This window comes from Tachysurus fulvidraco, chromosome 12 (assembly GCF_022655615.1).
Source record: "Tachysurus fulvidraco isolate hzauxx_2018 chromosome 12, HZAU_PFXX_2.0, whole genome shotgun sequence".
Lineage (NCBI taxonomy): Eukaryota > Metazoa > Chordata > Actinopteri > Siluriformes > Bagridae > Tachysurus > Tachysurus fulvidraco.
Window position 1 is genome coordinate 13,920,781 of NC_062529.1, and position 20,502 is coordinate 13,941,282.

The 20,502-nt window shown below is 39.2% G+C and overlaps 1 protein-coding gene and 2 non-coding genes across 5 annotated transcripts; all 3 read right to left on the reverse strand.

Moving 5' to 3' along the window:
* Positions 1-1,635: 1,635 nt before the first annotated feature.
* arid4a (AT rich interactive domain 4A (RBP1-like)) lies at positions 1,636-20,492 on the reverse strand. 3 transcript variants are annotated; one of them, XM_047821310.1, is made up of 26 exons: positions 20,134-20,492; positions 18,868-18,913; positions 18,389-18,499; positions 17,406-17,471; positions 16,911-17,001; positions 16,750-16,829; positions 16,563-16,657; positions 14,638-14,770; positions 13,332-13,411; positions 13,135-13,211; positions 12,900-13,048; positions 10,119-10,191; positions 9,850-9,944; positions 9,377-9,474; positions 8,799-9,051; positions 7,944-8,227; positions 7,301-7,480; positions 6,860-6,944; positions 6,592-6,778; positions 6,451-6,513; positions 5,170-6,360; positions 4,978-5,082; positions 4,089-4,295; positions 3,820-3,966; positions 3,606-3,705; positions 1,636-1,696 (listed from the first exon to the last, which is right to left on the reverse strand). In XM_047821310.1, the coding sequence occupies exons 2-26, from the start codon at positions 18,871-18,873 to the stop codon at positions 1,651-1,653; spliced, it is 4,002 nt and encodes a 1,333-aa protein (XP_047677266.1). In that variant the 5' UTR covers positions 18,874-18,913; positions 20,134-20,492; the 3' UTR covers positions 1,636-1,650. The 3 variants fall into 3 exon arrangements, with proteins under 3 accessions (XP_047677266.1, XP_047677267.1, XP_047677269.1); XM_047821311.1 differs by having other exon boundaries at positions 20,138-20,204; XM_047821313.1 differs by lacking the exons at positions 16,563-16,657; positions 16,750-16,829; positions 16,911-17,001; ... (2 more) ...; positions 18,868-18,913; positions 20,134-20,492 and adding an exon at positions 15,221-16,539.
* LOC113659842 lies at positions 7,153-7,231 on the reverse strand. The gene has a single exon (XR_003444702.1). It is a non-coding gene; the product is annotated as a small nucleolar RNA SNORD53/SNORD92 (small nucleolar RNA).
* Positions 9,623-9,704, reverse strand: LOC113659847. Its single transcript, XR_003444705.1, has one exon. It is a non-coding gene; the product is annotated as a small nucleolar RNA SNORD53/SNORD92 (small nucleolar RNA).
* Positions 20,493-20,502: the final 10 nt, after the last annotated feature.

Genomic DNA, 20,502 nt, shown 5'->3' on the forward strand with positions numbered 1-20,502 from the left:
GTATGTGGTGAACTGAGGATCCTAAGCATGTGTGATATTCTTTTGCATGGTATTGTGATAATGAAGAAATTCAACTGCTAACAAATTGGTTAGGGGCCAAGCATGTGTGTAGGTGCCTTTTTTTCATTTTACTCTTCTTGGTATTATTATAATACTTTGCCATAGGAGTCTATAGCAGCCCAGAGAGCATTCTGTACATATTTTACTCAATTTCTCAGTGCTACAAGGCATCTTTCAGCTTCCTACACAGCAGTTTGGTGTGGGTATGAATGTATTTGCCTCTCAAGCAGTAAAAACTGCACCAAAAATTGGAAATACTTTTGCAATAAAAATTCCACACTGTAATTCAACTTCTTTTTTGGGTCCTGCAAAGAACAGAAATTGGAAAAATGTCCATTTTTGGTCTACTGCATTTTTCTCAATTTTTTATTTATTTTTTTTTTCAGAAAAGATTTTTTTTTTTCAGTTTGGTCCAACCATCACAAAATTGCCCATAAGGCCATTTCTCTGCAACAGTTTAGCCAAACTGACCTGGTGTTAATAAGGTTTGAGTTCATTTGCATCTTGGGAGTTTTACTGCAAAATACACTAAAAGGTAATTGGACATGGAACACCAAGTGTAAAATAATTTTACCAAGATACATAGTCGAGGAAAGAGAAGGAAATCTTTAATTGCACCTTTTCATTTTATATAGTTGCTTCTCCATCTTAGGAAGTGAGATGCAAATAAACATGCAGAAATGCAGGAGTAATGTTGTCAGTTAAGTTTCTTTTCATTCTGGGTCTGATTACTTGGACTTACTAAACAGGACACGTGTGTATACAAAATTTTAATCTATGTTTAGAGTTCACTTGGACTCCTTGTAGGTACAGTATTTAGTAAGGTAACTTTCTCTGACTTATCAAAGAATTTTATTCAGACCATCTGTTAATTTCTGACATATTATTGTAGCTTGATTGTCACGGAGTCATTTTGTTGCCTCAAAGCTCAGGGTTCCTGGTTTAATTCCAAAACCTCTGTTGTGAAGTTTCATTTTCTCCAAGGCTTGCTTCATGGTTTGCTCTCAGACTCCAAAATTAACACTAGTATGTGAACTGGCATTTGTAAATTGCCCCTAGAAATTCATACGGATACAAAGTGGCAAGCAATGGACTGGTGCCTCAATCAGGCTATAGGATCGAACCTGGCTAGTTACTGTTTAAATAGTTATCAAATATGGAGTTGTGTGATATGGAGTTATTGATAAATGAAGTGAAATAGCAATTTCCTGGGAGTTTTATGGAGAAGAAAAGAAAAGGTGCAAAAATTAGTTGTCTTCCATAATATTGTTTCTTTCTAGGCAGTGAAAGAACATTTGTGTTAGACATTTGTGCAGTGAAAATTTGCTAAAGAAAGCGAGTCATTAGTGCACTCTTAAAACCTTTTGCCATATTCAAGAAACCATGCAAAAGTTTTACTTGGTCTACATCTTTCACCTTACTGTGTGTAACCACACAGTCTGTGCTTACACCAATAGTCCATGTGTATATTTATATACCATACCTAGGAATTTAATCAAATGTTGCTGTGCTCAGTTCAAGCAAACTCTCTTTCAGAGCAAATTGTATGCGGTGGTTATTGACCATAATCCTAAAATTAGACAACAGAAGTCACCACCAGACTTGCATACACACTTCTGAATACACAGATGATGATCTGAGAGAGAGAGAGAGAGAAAACAAACAAACACACACTTGTAAATCAGGATAGGCTGAAAATAATGTACAGCTTGCGTTATTCATAATTCCTAAAGCCAGTTTGTTCAAATAAAAACCGAGGCAGAATAATATTTAAAAGTTTTATTAGAAATGAGAAGAGCTCTGCTTTTTTTTTTTTTTTTTATACAAGAAGATACAATGGCTTTGCTCAGGAACCTAATGCCTTCATCCAGGAATTTGCAAATTAATATTACTCACAGGGAAGCAGGTTCTCGTTATTCCCGCACATCATATCCAACATCCTATTGGGTTCATTTCACTCTAGGCTTAGGAATAGGTTCCTGTTATTGACCAGTGGCTGATTATATACAGTAAAGTGTGCTAATTCTTCTACCAACTTGACATAGAAAAAAGTTTAATATACAAAGATGTATTGTTTAAAAAATAATATAAATCATTTACAGGTTGTGTAAAATGTATTTCTCAAATACATGGTTTTGGAAGATCTATATACAAAAGAAATCATCATAGTAAGAAACCCCTGGGCTAAACATACACATCCATTATGTAACTTTTATTCGATTGGTTGAGAACTCAGTGTTGGAACATTAAAAACAAATTGCTTTAACACAAGTACCAGCAAATCTGAACTTGAGCAGGGCAGGTCACCAAGAAATGCTCCAAAAGTCCATAAAGGTTCAAATAAAAAAAAAAAAAAAAAAACCAACAACCAAGATCACTGGGCCCAAATGGGAAAAGGGGAGAATAAGAGTAGGAACAATTTACTGCACAGTAGTTACCCAATTGTGACTTCACAGTCTAACTCGTACACCATATTCTTTCATTAATTGACTTTCTCTTCACCACTGACCAAATGAACATGGGAAGGTTTTCATGTTGGAAAGAATACAAAAACGCTGTTCATAGTCTGAATAAATATACTTAACAAGTTGCAAGATAATACCTTTATTTTACACAAAAATTCAGACCTAGAAATATTTCATTAAATAATTTCACGGCTGTAATATATACCTTTTGAAATTTCATACTAAAATAAAACTCTGCAATTACATATAAAAAGACAAAATACACTCGCAAAGGAAATTAGTCCACTGAAAACATTTTTTGTCCTGTGTTCCACTGTAAACATTTTCTTTCATGTTTTTTTTTAAAGACAAAAATAGAGTTTTGCATAATCATCTGTGCTCGCACGCTATTACACTACAAAGAGTGGAAGACACCAGCTGCAGTTTTCAGTAAACTACATTCCCTTATGCAATTGATTTTGTCCCACTTTTCCAAAATAGGGCACTCTTCTGTAACGTATGTACTTTGGCAGTTCTGATGGAGCAAGAGCACAAAATTGACCTTTTCTTTTCCTAACCATATCCAGCTGGTTAAGTGACCATACCTATACAGGGAGCCTAATCTGGGATTTTACAATGTTGTGATAAAAGCTTTTTGAACAATTACAGCGTCCAAACCAGCCTGTGACAGACTGAGGATGCTTCTGGTTTGGGCCAGGTTGAAGAAAGAGAGAGAAAAAGTGCCATTGTACTGTCTGAAGATGGATACTTGATGATAATCTTTTCTTCTTGGTTTTTTTCTACATTCAGCCCTCACAACCAATCCGTTTCCTGATGTGGAAAGTGGCAGCGAGACGGAGTGAGAGGCAGGATCAGTTTACAAAGTGCAGGAGGTGGGAGTGGCCACAAGGAGCAGGGGACGGGAAAGGGTGGAGGAGGCAGGGCAGTAGAGTGCTATGGCTGCTTGCTCTGGCTCATCAGTACATATGTCTCCATGGAGGCAGCAAAGATGCTGAAAAGGCAGAGGTGGGCAGGGTGGAGAGGAAGAAAAGATGGGGTTTTTAAAGAAAAAGAAAAAAAAAAAGTGTGGTATCTTATCACCTGCACTCCACAGCTACAGTGTTCTGAGTGGGCGAAGCTGAGGAGGGACTCATGCCGGTGTCTGATGAGCCAGAGGATGTAGATGCTGTGGTGTGGGACACTGCCAAGCACACAGGAAACTTCAGTTAATTGCACATACACACACCAACAAACACTGAATCTGCTCGGTCAAATTTTCTTTTTTCCTCTCATATAGAAAACTACAGAAACATACCTTCTCTCTCCTTCTTTTTTAATCTTTTCCGCCTCCTGTCGATGGAGGCGACCTCAGATTTCAAGGACATGTAGTATTTTCGGATTTCCTGAAGTTTGTCTTGTAGGAAAGAAATTCTCTCAGTACTTGACATGTTGTCTAGCTCATCTGCAAAATCAGTAAAGTGACCAGAGATAAATGAGTTCCTTTACCTGCAACTTGTTTGAGATAACACACACACACACCTAAAGGTCAACAACTTATACATCACAAGGATTAAAGGGACTTACTCAGCTGGAAAGTCCATTTGTATGTGCGTGGAGAAGGGAAGGACTGCTTGTCTTTGTGCTTGTCTTTTTCCATGTCTTTGCTGCTGGGAGACGCGTGGCCAGGAGAGCGAGACAGCTTATGAGCCTTGGCCAGGTTAGAGTGTTTTACTGGAGTCAGTTTATTAGAGGTGTCCATGGCAGACAGGTCTTCACTGTCACTGCTATGACCTGCAGAGAAATGAACCATCAATAACTGACCAAATCCTAAATCAGCTATTTGCCATGACAAAGATATTAGAAATGTATGGAATGTCCTCAATCGTTCAAAAACCCGTTCGAGTCTATTCAGATGTTAGACTTGCACATTGATCAGAAACATATTTGACAATAAAATATCGATCAACGAGGATTTCACAAACATCAGCCTACAGGAACAGGATTAATCTTTCACTGAGCTCTGCTATCACTTTGAAAATGACTGCAAAACAATGACATAATTTCAGAATTGTATCACTGTTTTTTTGGGAGTCTGATATGTTCTAATATTTTTAATGTTTACTTTATAATTAAACGCTGAAGCAGCTGAATTTATGTTGAATCTTTGAGATAATGAGGTTATTTAGTGGCTTTAGAAATACATTATGAACTAATTTTTAAAAAAGGCATTATTGGCAGCTTGTTAGCAAACCTAAATATCTTAATGGATGTTGTACATCATAGAAATGTCTTCAAGTGTTCTCTCATTTCATCCACCCTTAAATTATAGCTCGCTAAAGTGCTTTCTCTCACCATTCACTGGTACAAATGATCCTGAACCAAACTACATTTCTGTGCTTGCAGTGATGTCTGCCATCATGCGGACTCATCCCCTGGATCCACATGTGCACATTCCCTTTAAGAGAGTACTTACCTGCTCCATTCTTTTCTGCACCAGAAGCAGTTCCTAGCCGTTTCTGGTTACGTTTTTGCTTCTTAGTAGATGAGCCACTGCTGCAGTCGTGCAATCTTTTCTGACCTAAAGTAGCACATATTAATATTAAAATGACACGTAATAAAAACAAAATGTAAGCATAGGGAGAACGTTTAGGCGGCTCACACCAACCTTTGTCTTTAGTATCCCTCTCCTGCAGAGAAATGCTGGAGTTGCTGGAGCTTGCACTGGCGTCAAAGTTTTCCCCGAGCCCCTCATGTGACTCAGCCATGCTGTCTGCTTCAATGGTGGCATCGCTCTCACTTTTGGTGCTGTGAGACTCGTCTGGACTGGGGGCAGAGGATGGAGATGACAGCTGAGGAGGTGCTGCTGCTGTTAGGCTGGAAGGGAGATGAAAGGCAGGCTGTTGGGGTGGCACCTGAACTACAGCTGATGTGGGAACGTGAGTCTTCTCCTCCCTCAGCACCAGTAACTCCTCTCCTGATGGCTTCTCCTTTTCTTCGGGGTCATCTAGGTCTACCTCATGACAAACCAGTGCCTCTGGGCCTATCTGAGGCATCATCTCCTCATCAGTGATGGCTGAAGAGTCCTCCTTCATTGTGCACAGGCTTACAAGAGGTTCTACTCTTATCTGGACTTCTTTGGTAAGAGCAGGCATTTCTGTTTTAACCTCTAGTTCTTCAGGAGGAGCTACAACTGCTGGAACTGATGGTGCAAGGGGTTCTTCCGTTTCCTGAACATCATCGAATGGTCTTTCAGTGTCTGATTTCTTCTCTGGTGAAGAAAGAGTTTTGGGTTCCTCTTTGTGCTCGAGGCGAATCTTCTTTTCTGGAGACCAATGCTCTGTGGCTTTGCGCTTGGCTGCGCAGCTCCTCTCAGGAGGACCGATGTCTTCAGTGGCTGAATCGGTGTCAGAACCAGCTGTTTGAGGCACTTGCTCTTCAGGGATGATGTGCTCGCTATCCTGAGGCTTCTTAGGGTGGCGAGAAAGAGTGCCAGGCCCCTCGGGCTCAGCATGGTTTGTTGTAACAGGCAGCTGTGTCAGAGGCTCAGACCCAGATTCTCTCTGGCGAACTCTTTTTACTCTTGATTTGGGCGATCTGTCTCCAGACTCTGGCGACATTGCCATTTCTTCTTCAGGATCCATCTCACTTTCATCCAGCAGTTGTGGTTTCTCATGAGGGATGGTGGGACACGCTGCTTCGGCAGCCTCCAGCCTTCTTTTCTCCTCCAGCATTTCCTTTTCCTTCTCTTCCTCTTCCTCCTGCTTTCGTGCTGTAGCAGGATCAGTAGTTTCTGCCCATTCAGGCTTCTTCTCAAGAGCGTCCTCATCCTCGCTCTCTTCTGATGAGTTTCCTGAATCTGCAGAGAAAGTGAGCACATTTTTACATAATGGCTTTTCAATGTAATGTCTTAAGATGTTTGCTAAGCTCAAATGCTCTTCAGACATACCATTAGATGCCTTGTCAGAATCGTACATCCCCGAGGTTGTCCTAGTGCGCCGACGTGGGGTTCCTGTCAGAAAATATTTATCATTGAGCCCAAACTTATCGAAGAGAGTACAAGCAATCTGACATCAGGGCTAAGACTTACCCTCTCCATTGGGAAGAGTGGAAGGATCCGAGAGCCGGGATGGTTTAATGCCAGATCTGCCCTCACTGTTAGGAGTTTTGGATACACTTCGAGAAGTGCTTGGAGGGGTGGACTTAAGAGGAGGACGGCCACGTTTTGCCACTGGTTTGGGCTGCTTGTCCTCCTCCTTCTCTCCCTCATCTTTATTCTGTTGGAAAAGGCAGTGTTGTTGAACTGAGTTATACAAAACGCCACAACAAATACAAACACCTTCATGTTAATCTCCTACCTTCACTTTTTTTTTCTGTCTTCTCTTTGTGCCTCCTTTGTCGACAGGCCATATTATCCGATCTGCTTTAACCCATTCATCATATCTGTCACATACACACAAAAGAAAAAAATTAAAACCATTTGCACATGCAAAAAAAAAAACAAAAAAAACAAAACAACAGAATTCAAAGCCAAGTGATGAACACCAATAGTGGCATATACCACTAAAGCAAGCATTCATACTAGGTATGTTCTAAAGGAAAATACATTCATGATATTGCTGACCAAAATAATCAGGATATTGACCAGAGGACAGTCAGACAGCCAAGAGAAGTGCTGCTTCACATGAAATCAGTCAAGTAAGCGAAACCTATCTCCTGTATCATCATGTTTGTCCCCATATCCTGTTTACTGTGTATTGATCCATTAAAAGCCAGTTCTGCCTTCATAAATGACTTACCTAACATTCCACCCATAGTAATGGACCAGATAGAGGACTTCACCATCGTCAGTCTCTGTGTTCTTAATATTAGCTTCATAGATTTTCTGGGTCTTTCCCTTGCCATATTTGACCTTGACTTTTGTCCCAGTAACCGAGCACTCAGACTCTTCATCACCGCCATCATGCTCCCTCTCATCTCTTTAAAATAAATGGGGGGGAAATAAAAATAAATGAAAAAAAGTAAGTCACAGACAAGACTTCTTAACGCATGGGAAAAGTGAACACTGAAAGATCCAATAAGAAAATAAATTAATGAGGCATGGAGTAACTAAACTAAGTACAACAGAAAGCTGTCATTCACCAGTGCAGCAGTAGTGAAACAACCAGGAAATGCACAATTGCAAGTCAGCATATTCAGCAAAGCATCTTATTCGAAAACACAGAAGCCAATCAGACACCAAGAGAAGTGCGAGTTCACAATCTCAGTCAAGAAAGCAAAAGCATTTTCTGGCATCATTTTAACTCTGAGGGCTCAAATAGCTACAAAGATCATGTGTACATAAAATAAAAAAATTAAAGATGAATTTGATGGTTATACATAACATGAATGCAACACTTGCTGTCCAACACGTAGGTTATTAGAAGCTGATTAATAACATACCTTTCTCTGAGTCTGTGTCTGTCATCATCATCCTCCTCATCATCATCGTCGTCGTCATCTTCCTCCTGATCCTCTTCATCAGAGTCTTTGTCAGACTCCTCTAAGCGCCGACTGCGTCGCTTACCCAAAGTGTCTCCCTCCCTCTTTTCCTTCTGTTCTTCTCCACTGCCTTCTCCTCCTCCTCCTCGCACTTCTTCACGCTTCTTCTCTTCCTTCACCTTTTCCTGTTTGACTGGCTCTTTTCCTTCCATTTTCATCGGAGGCACTGTACAGCGCCGTCGGCCCTGCAAACAGAGAAGCACAAGATCTCTCAATTAATTCATCCGAGGAGTAAGAAAATATCCAAGTCATTAGATGCCAGTATAGTGATCTTTCCCTACAGAAGCATTATAGATACCAGACATATTATGGACCAAATGTCTGATTAATGCCATTAATATATAGAAGCCTGAAAAGCAGCAGTCATTTTGACATTTACACAAAGCAGAAGATTTCTGAACAGTTTGCTGTCAGAACAAAACTTTCCCAGACAGTGTTGTTTTTTTAGTTAGGACAAATACAGCAGATTTTTATTATGCAGCAGTACTATAGGTTTAGGCTTTGTGTGGATTTATTTATAATCCAAAAACAGAGGAAGTTCAGACAGGCAAGAGAAATGTGGCATCACATGACATCAGGTCATAAAGGCAAAACCATTCTCTAGTATCATCATGTGCGACTGTACCCTTAATAAACAAGTCGTCTAGGTGAATATGCAAGTCAGTCTCACTTTAAGAACTAGACTAGATCCAATAATCTCAATCATTCCCAGAAACTGCCAGTCCACTACAATGTTTTATTTAAAACAACACTTACCCTAGGAGAGCAGAGGTCTTTGCGGATTTTCTCATCCTCACCATCTGACTCATCGCCATCAGGTTTATCTTTGTTTGCTTCGAGCTTGGCTTTAGCCTCCTGGATCGGATCGATCTGTTCTTCGCTCTCAACCTCCTTTTCCTGCTCGACACTCTTCACAGCTAACTGAATGACTGGCCGAGGCTCGTTATGGTGCACCGTCCTGAACTGGATCTGAGCTGATCGAACGTACTCTTCAAATCCGTACAGGTACCTTAAAGATGTTTAGTATAGTTACTTTGTGCTTATTCATACCCTGCATCCTTTAGATAATAATAAAAAAAGGGTAAATGAAAATAACTCTTGGGGTTAAAGTTTTCAGTAGTAAACAGCTGAAACAGCCGCCAACATTGAATACATTATTATAAATACATTATTAATACATTAATAATAATACATTAATAATACATTATTATAAATACTGTTGTGGTAATATTGCCTATTTTTGGTACGATTATGAAGGGCAACAAGTTATATACTTATATACTTTACACACCTTCATACATTACATATTCTTCAAATTTCATTAGCGTGCTTACTTTTTATAAGCCGTCTTCACGTTATATGATGCTGCTGAATTCAGGACAGGGATGCCCAAATCCATATAGACCTGTTTCCATATAGATCCACTCTCAATCTGTAACAAAGGCATTATGGAACAGATAACATTAAACAATTTTAATCATTAACATTTAATATTATACATCAAAACATGTATATAATGTATAAACAATTTATAATATATGACAGTGTTCCATGATATACTGATGTTAGTGCATCAGGGATGGATCAGATAGCCAAGAGAAACATGACATCACATAATATCAGTCATATAAGCGAAACCGTTCTCGGTGATCATCACTTCACACTCCACCATGACAATGCACACCACATACTAGAATTTTAAATAAAGCTAATTAAACATGGATCGAGAAGCCCAGGTCTATTCATCGTTTTCCATTTCAATCTGCAAACGCAAGCAAAGATGGTTAATGCTATTAAAGATGCTCACATTGTCACAGCCACCATGCTGATAAACCAGCCTGAAAAGCTTGAAGAGGTTCAGGTCCTTGTAGCCCAGCACAGGAGGTTTGTTAATTGGTGTGCCTGGGGAGAGAGAGAGAGAACACATTCAGCAAAGCAATGCACAGACGACGCACACTGCATCACTCGTCACTTGACAATTAGCTACAAAATTGAGCCGTGCTGTTAAAAATAGAGTTAAACTGTAAAGTCCAAAAATAGGCTATAAATTGGAAACAAAAGAAGACAGCTTCATACCTCTGTCTTCCATAAACTTATAAAGCTGTTGTAGGAAGTAGTCCCGCTCTTCTGGGTCTGGCTCATCATCAGGCTAAAATAAAACAGACATTTAGCTCATTTAAAGCATTTAGAAGATGCCCTTATCTAGACCAACTTACAGGACTCCATCAAAAACATCCTCATGCTTGTTCACTAGCTCAGAGAAAGCAGAGAGAGAGAGAGAGAGAGAGAGAGAGAGAGAGAGAGAGAGAGAGAGAGAGAGAGAGAGAGAGAGACCACAAGTGCACAAGCAAATTATAAGAGTGAAAGAACAGACATGGGGAGGGAGCAAAGATGGAGAGAGACAGAATCAGAAAGCACAGCGAGTAAAAGCACACAGAGAGAAAGACAAAGAGACAGAACGATGGGCATGAATAAAACAAATATTTACAAATAAATCCTGATTTTGGATTCCAACTCTTTTTGAAAGACAGACCTTTTTAAGCATGCAACCATCCCACATGAACCCATATGAACCCACATGCAACCATCAAATAGTGTAAATCAGAGTGAAAAGGTAAATAAGTAAGTGAAACCAAAAATCATGCTTGATCCTTTAACACTAGCCAATTTATGCAAAGTCTGAAGAGGTGTCTCTTATGCGCAAGCAACTCAACATCTGTAGTTCAGGAAACACTTCAACTAGCACTTCTGCATTTATTAAATAAATAAATAAAATAAATAAAAAATAAAAACCTTTTTAAACTTTTTCATTGTAACTTTGAACAATGTTTTAAACTCATGGTATCTTAAGTATGTAACCTAGAGAGCCAGCATTAATGTATCCAGTGAGAGAGATTTAAGCACTTATGTACGTCGCTCTGGATAAGGGCGTCTGCCAAATGCTGTAAATGTTAATGTAGTGCATGAACAGTTACCATAGAAGGTCACCATTTTCCTGAACAGAAAAAGTACAAATGGAGAAATAAAAGTGAATTTTAATTCACTTACAAAAAAAAAAGAAGTATATGTACAGCATTAGGGACAAGTAGTAAATCTTGAAGTATATACTAAATCTATACAAACATTTAAACAGAACAGAAAAAGGTCCTTAAACTTTCAGTTGGAGGATTTTGTGGTTCTAAAGCTTGGTTTTGATTATACATGATACCACAAAAGCTTTGAGAATGCAGAAATACACCCAAACTGCTTTTTTACGGTATTGCTGTAGTGTTGAAAAGTTTCATTACTTAACAACTTTGTTCTCTAAGGTCCGAATCATCCTAGAAACTTTGTTGATAGAGTAACAACTTTGTTGATAGAGTAACAGTCTTTAACTCATTATGTATTCATTATATAACCAGGTGCTATATTTTTTATATCAATTATAAAAATTGTATTATATAAAAATAAGAACACGCATTTTTACAGCATACTGGAATCAGATCAGCCACTTATCAGATCAGCTCTGGTCTCTTAAAAGCTTGAAGTACCAAAACCAAGACAGATTGTTCGAGCTTTATCACTCGAATAGTATTTCAATTGTCTGAGACAAGAATCCAAAGCACCTACAGGAGAACCAGTAGAATAACCAAAGTACTCAGCTGTGCAGACGTGTACCAGCACCACAAATTATTCACAGGAAATGAAAGTGGTCACCAAGATAGTTCAAGAGCTATTCATGCACAACCTAGCTTATCGTCGTGTTATGCTGGTAATCACTGATTACAAAAGGCTTTAAACACTGCACCAGCAGTGACTCCTCACACACAGTATGGAAAAGAGGAGCTCTTGTGATGAGTTTTAGCCCTGCCCACAACCCCAGCTGGCACACCTCCTCTGGGCCTTTGCCAATCCCCATAGCTTTCTTAACCATAGGAAGTAAGGGTTGCTATGGGAACAGTGTCGGAAACAGAGCGAATGGCTACTTGTCCAGGCGCTGGGAGCAGGAAGAATAAAGCATTGTTGATCTGCGCTTGAGGGTTTTCCCCACATGCTGAGGCCATTCACACTTATTTTACACTAGGTGCTGCAGATTGCACCGTGTCAGAGAAAAAGAATGTCAAAGAAAAAGGAACAACCCAACCCCCCCACCACCACCCCCACCATTACCACCACACATACACAGATAATCACAACACAATACCAATTCAGCACTGCAGCAGTATTTACTGATAAAAGCATGATCAAGTCCCAGCCTGGGGCAAAGGTTCCATTGCAGAGATGTCACTCAACTTTATAGTAATCATTAGCCAAAATGCAACGCTCCCATTTAGTCTCAGGGGTGGACAAATCAGTAACCCGGCTTCCCAGGACAAAAGTAATGTCCAGGCTCTTAGCTTTTTCATAGTTAGCTGGCAGATACATGGGTTCAACAACTAGAAAAAGAAACTATTTCCTACAAACATTTGCTAAACAAATCTTTTTATTTGGACTATCTTCTAAAAATCAGGGACATGCAGGTATGTAGAAACACAGATGAAACAAAAAAAATCTATTGCTTTTCAGTCATATAACTAACACAGCAAGCAGCAAACATGGGGTTAAACATATTGAGAGAAAATTAAGGCACAAGCCAGGTAATTACTGCATGTAGCTAGCTTGCAATAAGCTTATTATTATTGCTTTTTTTTTAACTAAAACTTTAGACTAAAGCTTTACAGTGAAGCTTACAGAGAGCTAGTCAATGGATATAACATTTCTCCACCCCTGAAAGCCTGTATGTAAATTTTCAGCAAGCTTACAAAAGAAATCAGATGTGACAACACCTAATAGAACAGGAAGGACAGGGGAAAGAAAAAAAAATTAACAATTTCTTACCTCTTCTGGCTCTGGTTCCTTCTCTTCTTCCTCACTTTCCTTGCTTTCACCCTCGTCACTGCTCGAGGATTCTAGGATCTCACTCATGTCCATTTTCCAGGCATCAGGAATATGCTTGGTCTGGAGGAAGAGCAGTGCATCCTCAAATCCTGTAGAAAGACAAGGTGCCAAGTGAAGCTGAGTTTATCGAACACTTATGGAAGGCAAAAACATCAGCTCAGATCTACACACTTACCGTTTTTGTCAGAGTACTCCGATTTGCACAAGGTGTCCAGACACAATTCTTGAGTTTCATTGCGGCCCACAATGTGACTAAAAGAAGGGCAAATAAAACAAAGTCTTGGCTGGAAGGCTACAGAATCAGAATTCTCACAAATTTCCAAACGAACATGCAGGTGAAATGCAGTGTACCATACTCTGTGGTTAACTTACAATTTGGAATCAGCAAATGACCTGACTAAGCACTGGTCCTTTTTGACAGTCAAGTCATCGTTGCAGCTCGGAGAGATCACCTTGGAGAGAACAAAGTCAAGCCAAGAGATATGTTATGTAGACACATATTATCAGCATGAATTACATTAGATGTATTAGATGTAGATGTATTCTAGTCTAGTAAATATTGTATTGTAGATGTATTCTAGTCTAGTAAATATTTTATGCCATAAATGTGCACAATGTTGACTGACTTTAAAAAGTACATCACCACCATGGCTGTAACGTTTTGCATAACTTAGCAACCGTGGTGTGCAAAGAGACAGCCTGCTCCCTTGGAGGACGTCAGTATTGACTTTGTACCGAGTGTGCACCAATACCCAGAGCTTTAGTGTCAGTAGTGTAATAAAAATGTTAAAAATGTGACTGTAGCATCTCTAGCAAATATCACCCATGACCTTTAGCAAAGAACTAGTTAGCCTCTTATTCAAATATAACGTATACATAAGCTTCCCATAGAAGCTACATAATTCAATTTCTAAAATAATTTCTAAGTTTAAAAAAAAAAAAAAAAAACATCCCCTGCAGATTCACCCGTCAATCGTATCCCATTGCACGACACAGTGACCATCCTACCATGTTCTTTGGTATGTTAGAAAATGCTCAACAGGCCTAGTGAATGCAGATTTTGGATTAAGGTCACAAAAGAAACATATCCAAATTGCTTTGTAGGATGGATCATTTTTGAGGCACTTATGGCAAGAGCTTTAGTGCATGTGTGGTAAACTTGCAGAGAACAGTACAAGCCTGAAGCTTGAATCCTGCAGTGAGAGCGGCTACAGAAGCTCATGTTTTTGGGGGCCATTTTGCTGGCCTGGTTTGTGTCCATTTCTCCCATTAGAAGGAATGTTCAATGAAAATTTTAATAAAAATTATTCTCACTGATCATATTAAATCAGATTATGAAATATTTTTTGACTGATGGGAGTGGTTCTCTTATAGGATGTCAATTCTCCATCCACAGGGCAAAAGGGAGCATATTTTGGACTCATGTGCAGCAGAGATAGCACAGTCCAATTAAAGAAACTTCCAGAATCCAAAGCGAGGCATACTGAAGCTGTTCAGCTTGTTGTACCCAAACACCTTACTAGGTTGGCTTTTTCTTTGTCACATGTCGTTACCTGCACTACTAAAAGCTCTGCCTTCTGCAGTAACTCTGGATTGGGGCTTTAGATGAGAATAGCTCTGTTGATTTTCAGCATCATTAGTGTCTGCTTTATTTCATGGCTTTAATAAGCAAGCTCACCAGGGCATGGAACCAGCCCGCTTGATCTGGCCCAGTCTGAATGAAAACCACCTTCCCCAAGAGATCATCACTGAGTCGTCTTCTATCGTCTTCTTCCTCCTCGCTGGATGAAGACTCCTTCTCATCCTCCACACTACAAAGTTCAAGAGGAAAGTCCTTAAATTGGAATTACATTCCATGAGCATTTAAAAGAATACACTATGCAAACAAATCAGATTTCTGCGAAAACAAGATGGAAAAGCAGAAAGTGGCCAGATTGCTATGTAAAGTTGAAAAATAATATTATAAATACAAATAGTAGGCTAGTTTCTGTTCCCTTGCTTATAATAATGCTAAATTGGTTTTAAACTAGCAGCAGAGACAGTTTCTTTAGGTAATCAGTGGTGCTAAATCTGCGTTGTGAGTCTATCTGGACTGCTGTTGGGAATATTCAAGTAAATTCTCAGTTTTAGAAAAAAATAAAGCAAGCAAGAAAATCAGAATTTTTAGTAATACAAGCTCTCTCATTGTTACTATTGGTAGGTACATATTGTAAACTTCAGATACAGTTTCAATCCCAAAAGATGCAAGATCCAACTCATACCTCATGTCAGTCTTCATACTCTATGTTGCCATAGCACAGAACCACCACACCTTAAACTATCCTAAATTGTGATCAAGAACTTCTGAGATAAAAGGTCACAAATTAAATGTTATCAGGACTCAGGAGACTCCACTCATGCTTGAATATAATGCAGAACTTCACAATAGTATCAAGTATTAGTACTGCTGAAGATAATGGTCTTCAATACTGACAAGTGCTGCATGACAAAATGCAATTTTGGGAACGGGAAGCACAAAGTAATCAAAGCCAAAGCAAAATGCTGCACGTTTCCTCTTAGCATGACCAATGCAAAGAAAGCATATACGAATTAAAAAGACTGCCATTAGAGTCATGTGTATACAACTGTGTGCTTTTTGTTTAAGTCCAATCTCAAGTGGTGAGACAAGCAATCAGAGAAACTGCTGCTAGTGACAGCACGAGCATTAAATCAAGAAAGGTTTCTGAGCCGGCAGAGTGGAGGACAGGGTGCAGAGGATCCACACTGGGCAGAAACACCACATTCTGTCTGCTACAAGCCATACGGGAGCTCCTTCAAATACACAGTTTTTGACTTCACATGCCAGGCTCTTGGCAGACTCTGACCTTTTCCTTCAACCAAGCCTGGCTTTTTTTTTTTTTTTTTTTTTTTAAACACCCTACTAAATGGAGCATGAATCCACAATCACTAAACAGCTTTAATGAATAATATTACAGAAAAAACATAGAAAGCATACATGCTTGTTACTTACAGAACAATAATCTGCCCTGATCACAACTGTGACATGTATCATCCTTCTAATACAATTACAAATAATAGTGCTTCATCTGCCATCAGCAAGTGTTTGAGCTAAAGCTAAAGGTCATTGTCTGTTGCAAAATAGGGAAGTTGTGCTGTTTATAGAATGTCTTTGTTTATTTTTATTCACAATTCTATTTGTGTTTGTATGTGGTTGTTTACGTTATCACAGGCATAAGCTTAATGCTTATTTAATTTTGCTGTACAAGACTGAGCTGCATTTTTATGTATGAAAGCTGAAATATACCTAAATTAAATACATGACGTTACAGCAGTTCTCTGAGGAAGCGAAGGCTGAGCACAAGATCCAAAGCATAGGTTTTTGACCAAATACAGACCTATTAGTTGTCTAAACCTAAGTGTTAGAAAACTATTTATAGCTGCATTGTGTGGCATTAGATTAAACAGGACAACTCCAATATAAACACAATGGTTTAAAGCAAGGGCACAAATCAGAGGGGGGAAAAAAGGTTCTGCATGCATGAATACCCTGCAAAGCTGAAAACACAAATAAAGGAAAAATGAAATGAACAAACAAACACTCACACTGCTTGAGAAGACCGTCGTCCTCGATTAGTCTTCTTTCCAATGACAGGAGTGCCAAAGTGCTCTGGGTTAGTCAGAGGCAGTTGGTCCAAAGTCTATGAAGGAAAAGAAAAAAAAGATATTTTACTCAGTCTTTAATGCTCATCAATACCAAAAACAAAATATACAATATGTGATGGTTTCATACCTCACTCTCCGCAAAATGTCTTTCACCCTTAAGACACAGTGATGTTCTTCTGAGTGTTTTCTCATCTCCATCATCAAACACTGCAAAAACAGTAGTTACATGGTAATGATGTTTTGTTCAGAAGTAACAGTAAGAAGCTGTTGAATTATGCTTGCACTTACCCACAGTGTACCAGCTAGCATCTGTAAGTTTATTGATGACGGCTTCACTAAACACGCCTTCTGCACTCTTCACTTCCACTGTGGAACCGACCTGATAGCAAAAAGACACATCACCCCACAATGTTACACTACTGTCTGAAAATAAAACCACCTAATAAAACCACCAAAAGTCATCTATCACAAAAGACAACAATCAAAGATATCACTGTTACAATGCTGATCTCAAATGAATGTACCAAACAAAATAATTTCCACTGTTCGGTACTGTTAAAAGTCGAACAAACTAGGTAACCGAATTTAGCATGTGTACTTAGTAAATAGTATGGCTCACTTGCCAGCGGAAATTATGGGGCTTCATAGATTTGTTACTGTACAAGATTCCATCAATGAGCTTGCAGGCGTAAAACATCAATTTTGTTTAGAACTAATTTTCTAACATCCTTTCATACAGTACAGCTGATGACTGAAAAAAAAGAACTGCAAAGAATCACTTGCCCTCAAAGGTCCTTTGACCTGGTCATCTTGCACAACTTGTGAGGTACTCTCTCCTTTGAGCATCACCTAGAAGCAGAGCAGGATACAAAGATGGAGTATAGAAATAGAAAGGGAAAAGGAAAGAAACCAGGATCAGTCAAGGTGAAGTAACCAGGTTGTGTAATACACAAATAATGCACTTCTTGATCGGTCATAACGTGGCTTCCACATAGGGGCCAGGATTTATGTGCTTTTGATTCAGTCTATCGAGCTAACTCAAGTTCAGGATCACAAAATTATTAAAGCATTTATAATCTTCATCTGAATACTTGCAAGTAAATACTTAAATACTTGCAAGCAAGTGGTCTCACATACCAGGCTGTTATGATGAGAGATTTGGAAAAAAAAAATAAAAATATACATACATACGTACATACGTACGTACGTACACACACACACACACACACACACACACACACACACACACACATATATATATATATATATATATATATATATATATATATATATATATAAAGTCAAGCAAATGTGGCTAGTTAACATGAAATAATTAAAAGTAGAGCATTTCTATATTAGGGGAGTTCATCTTAATGTATTAAGGGGTAGAATATCTTAGCAATCATGCCTGAAACATGCACACTGTCCCATCCTATGCACTTGAAGATGGGCAGAGTTCAAAGTGCACAAATTTCCCCTCAATTAATTGACGCATAACTGTTATCAGAAAACGAGTGTTATAACTAGTAAAAACTGACAAAAATGTTCAATGTTGTTTAATGGTAAAGCCACCTGTGACGGACAGCTAACAATAACCCCATTATCTTGCCCAATAAACAAAAATATACAAAAAATAAATTAAACAGCAGCTAAACACAGATTCAGCGATTATCTACCTATTATCTAAAGTACACAGAGACCAGTCACAAGAGCAAGTTCATGTTGTGCTGTTTGATGTGTTATTCGAGAAAATTTCTAAAACTTGCCTTAACTTTCACAATCCGTTTAACGGTCTTGATTTTTGCCTCACAGAAGGCACCTCTGTATTTAGCACTAACATCAGTTCCCACAGTCAGGTAGGCAGGCTCATCTGCTACCTGTAAAAAAAAAAAAAAAAAAATCATCAAATCAAGCAGGTTAAACCAAATCTGTGCACATCCACAACAAAAAAATATCATGACACGTCTGCAATAGATGTATTTGTTTATAAGTCATATTATATATTTGTTTATAAGATGTATTTGTGTATAAGTCATTCTACACATTTACACATTGACTCTTTTGTTATTAAATCATAAAAGCAAAAGATCTGGGAGCTTCTGCACCGTCATCACGATGCTAATGAAATGTCTTTCTAAAGAACAACACGTGTTGTTGATAAATAAGTTGCCATGTTTAACCAGGCTGTTGGTTTGGCTCTGGTCTGAGAGGCGTCGGCTAAACTGCAAGCCTGGAGCTCACTCACCTTCATTGTGATGGCTATTTGGTGGAGTCCAGCTTGGTTTGGAAGGCTGTAAAACAAAAAAGATGCAAGAGTGGACAACGGATACGCGGGTTCACAAAAAAAAAAAAAAACACGTCAAGGTTTTGAGTCACTGAATAGCACGACAGAACAGAGACATGCTAACTGGCTAACGGGCTAGCTACTACTCACGCATTCTTTTCAAGCTCGATTCCCCCCTTCCTCCTCCTCCTCCTTCCATACGGCACAAAAATGTTCAACGAGCTCTTAAGTGCTTTTTCAAAACTGTTCCGTTTAAACACTGACCACGAATATTGCAGTTTTTGACCAGCTTTCAATGCTTCGTAGATGTAAAATACTATAGACAAGAGGAATAGGTGGGAAAAGCAGCGTGTGTGTCTTGTGTGTGTGTCCTTCCCGCTTTACTCCGAGTGTCTGTGTGTGTTGTGGGGTGTGTGTGTGTGTGTGTGTGTGTGTATACGTACATGTGTGTGTTCTTCCCGCTTTACCCCGAGTGTGTTTGTGTATGTATGTATATGAATGTATATGTATGTATGTGTGTTTGTGTGTATATGTATGTGTGTATGTATTCTTCCCGCTTTACTCCGAGTGTGTGTGAGTGTGTGTGTGAGAGAGAGAGTGTGTGTGTGTGTCACGTCGCCATCATAGCTCACCGCCGTCATTCTTTTTTTCCTTACAATCTGCTACTAACAGCAACTAACACATACGAGTCAGTCAGTGACACTAACACACACTGATCAGCGAATAGACCGCATTTTCACACGTCCGTTGAGATATTCGTGTTTTTTCCTCCTCCGAGCTAAATATAGAGTCTGATAACTAAACCTAGTTGAAGTGTTGGTCGGCGATTTAAACTGCCTGCCTGCGAACTTCAGCTGTGCTAAAGCTGAAAAAGCCACAGCTAGTTCCGGAAGGTTGTCGAGTCTGTGGCGTCGATTCTTTTAGCGCCCGCACATCAATTCTACACTCTACAAGTTCCACCGAGACGATAAAGTCCCCGATAACGAGTCGTTGTGACCGTTAAACCTATTTCCACAGAAGCCAGTTAGCATCAAGCTAGCTGTGAAAACAAGCCGCTAGCAGCTCGAGCTAGCTCGTCACTGCCATTCAATTCTCCGTCGTGTTAATCCCGCACTTACACCGCCTAATACGTTAACTTTACTTTTTCTAAACGTATAAACTCAACAATTATCGATTCTCTCAACACAAAAGTTGTTTGAATGAAATGTCTCAGTAGGAGATACTTACATACTCCTGTATGTCCGCTCACGACTCGCCTGGGTTGCAAAGCATAAACGAAATAACAAGCTGTTGAGCCAAGGTTGTGTTTCTCGAAATCCGATTGGCTACGCTAAACGCGGTAGCAACATTCTTGACATTGCGATTGGACACTTGATACGTCAAATTCCATTGGACGGACGTTTTCTTCAGACATGATTGGTCAATATGAAAGCGGCGCTCTGAATAGCGTTTTCTTATTGGTTGGCATGGTTGCCTAATCGTTACAATTAAAACAGACCACATTTGACATCGGATTGGCTAGACGTTTCTGATCGAACGTTGTCTGCCATGACCATTGGTTAAACTGTCTTCAAAACAGCCCGCCTACTCCATTCA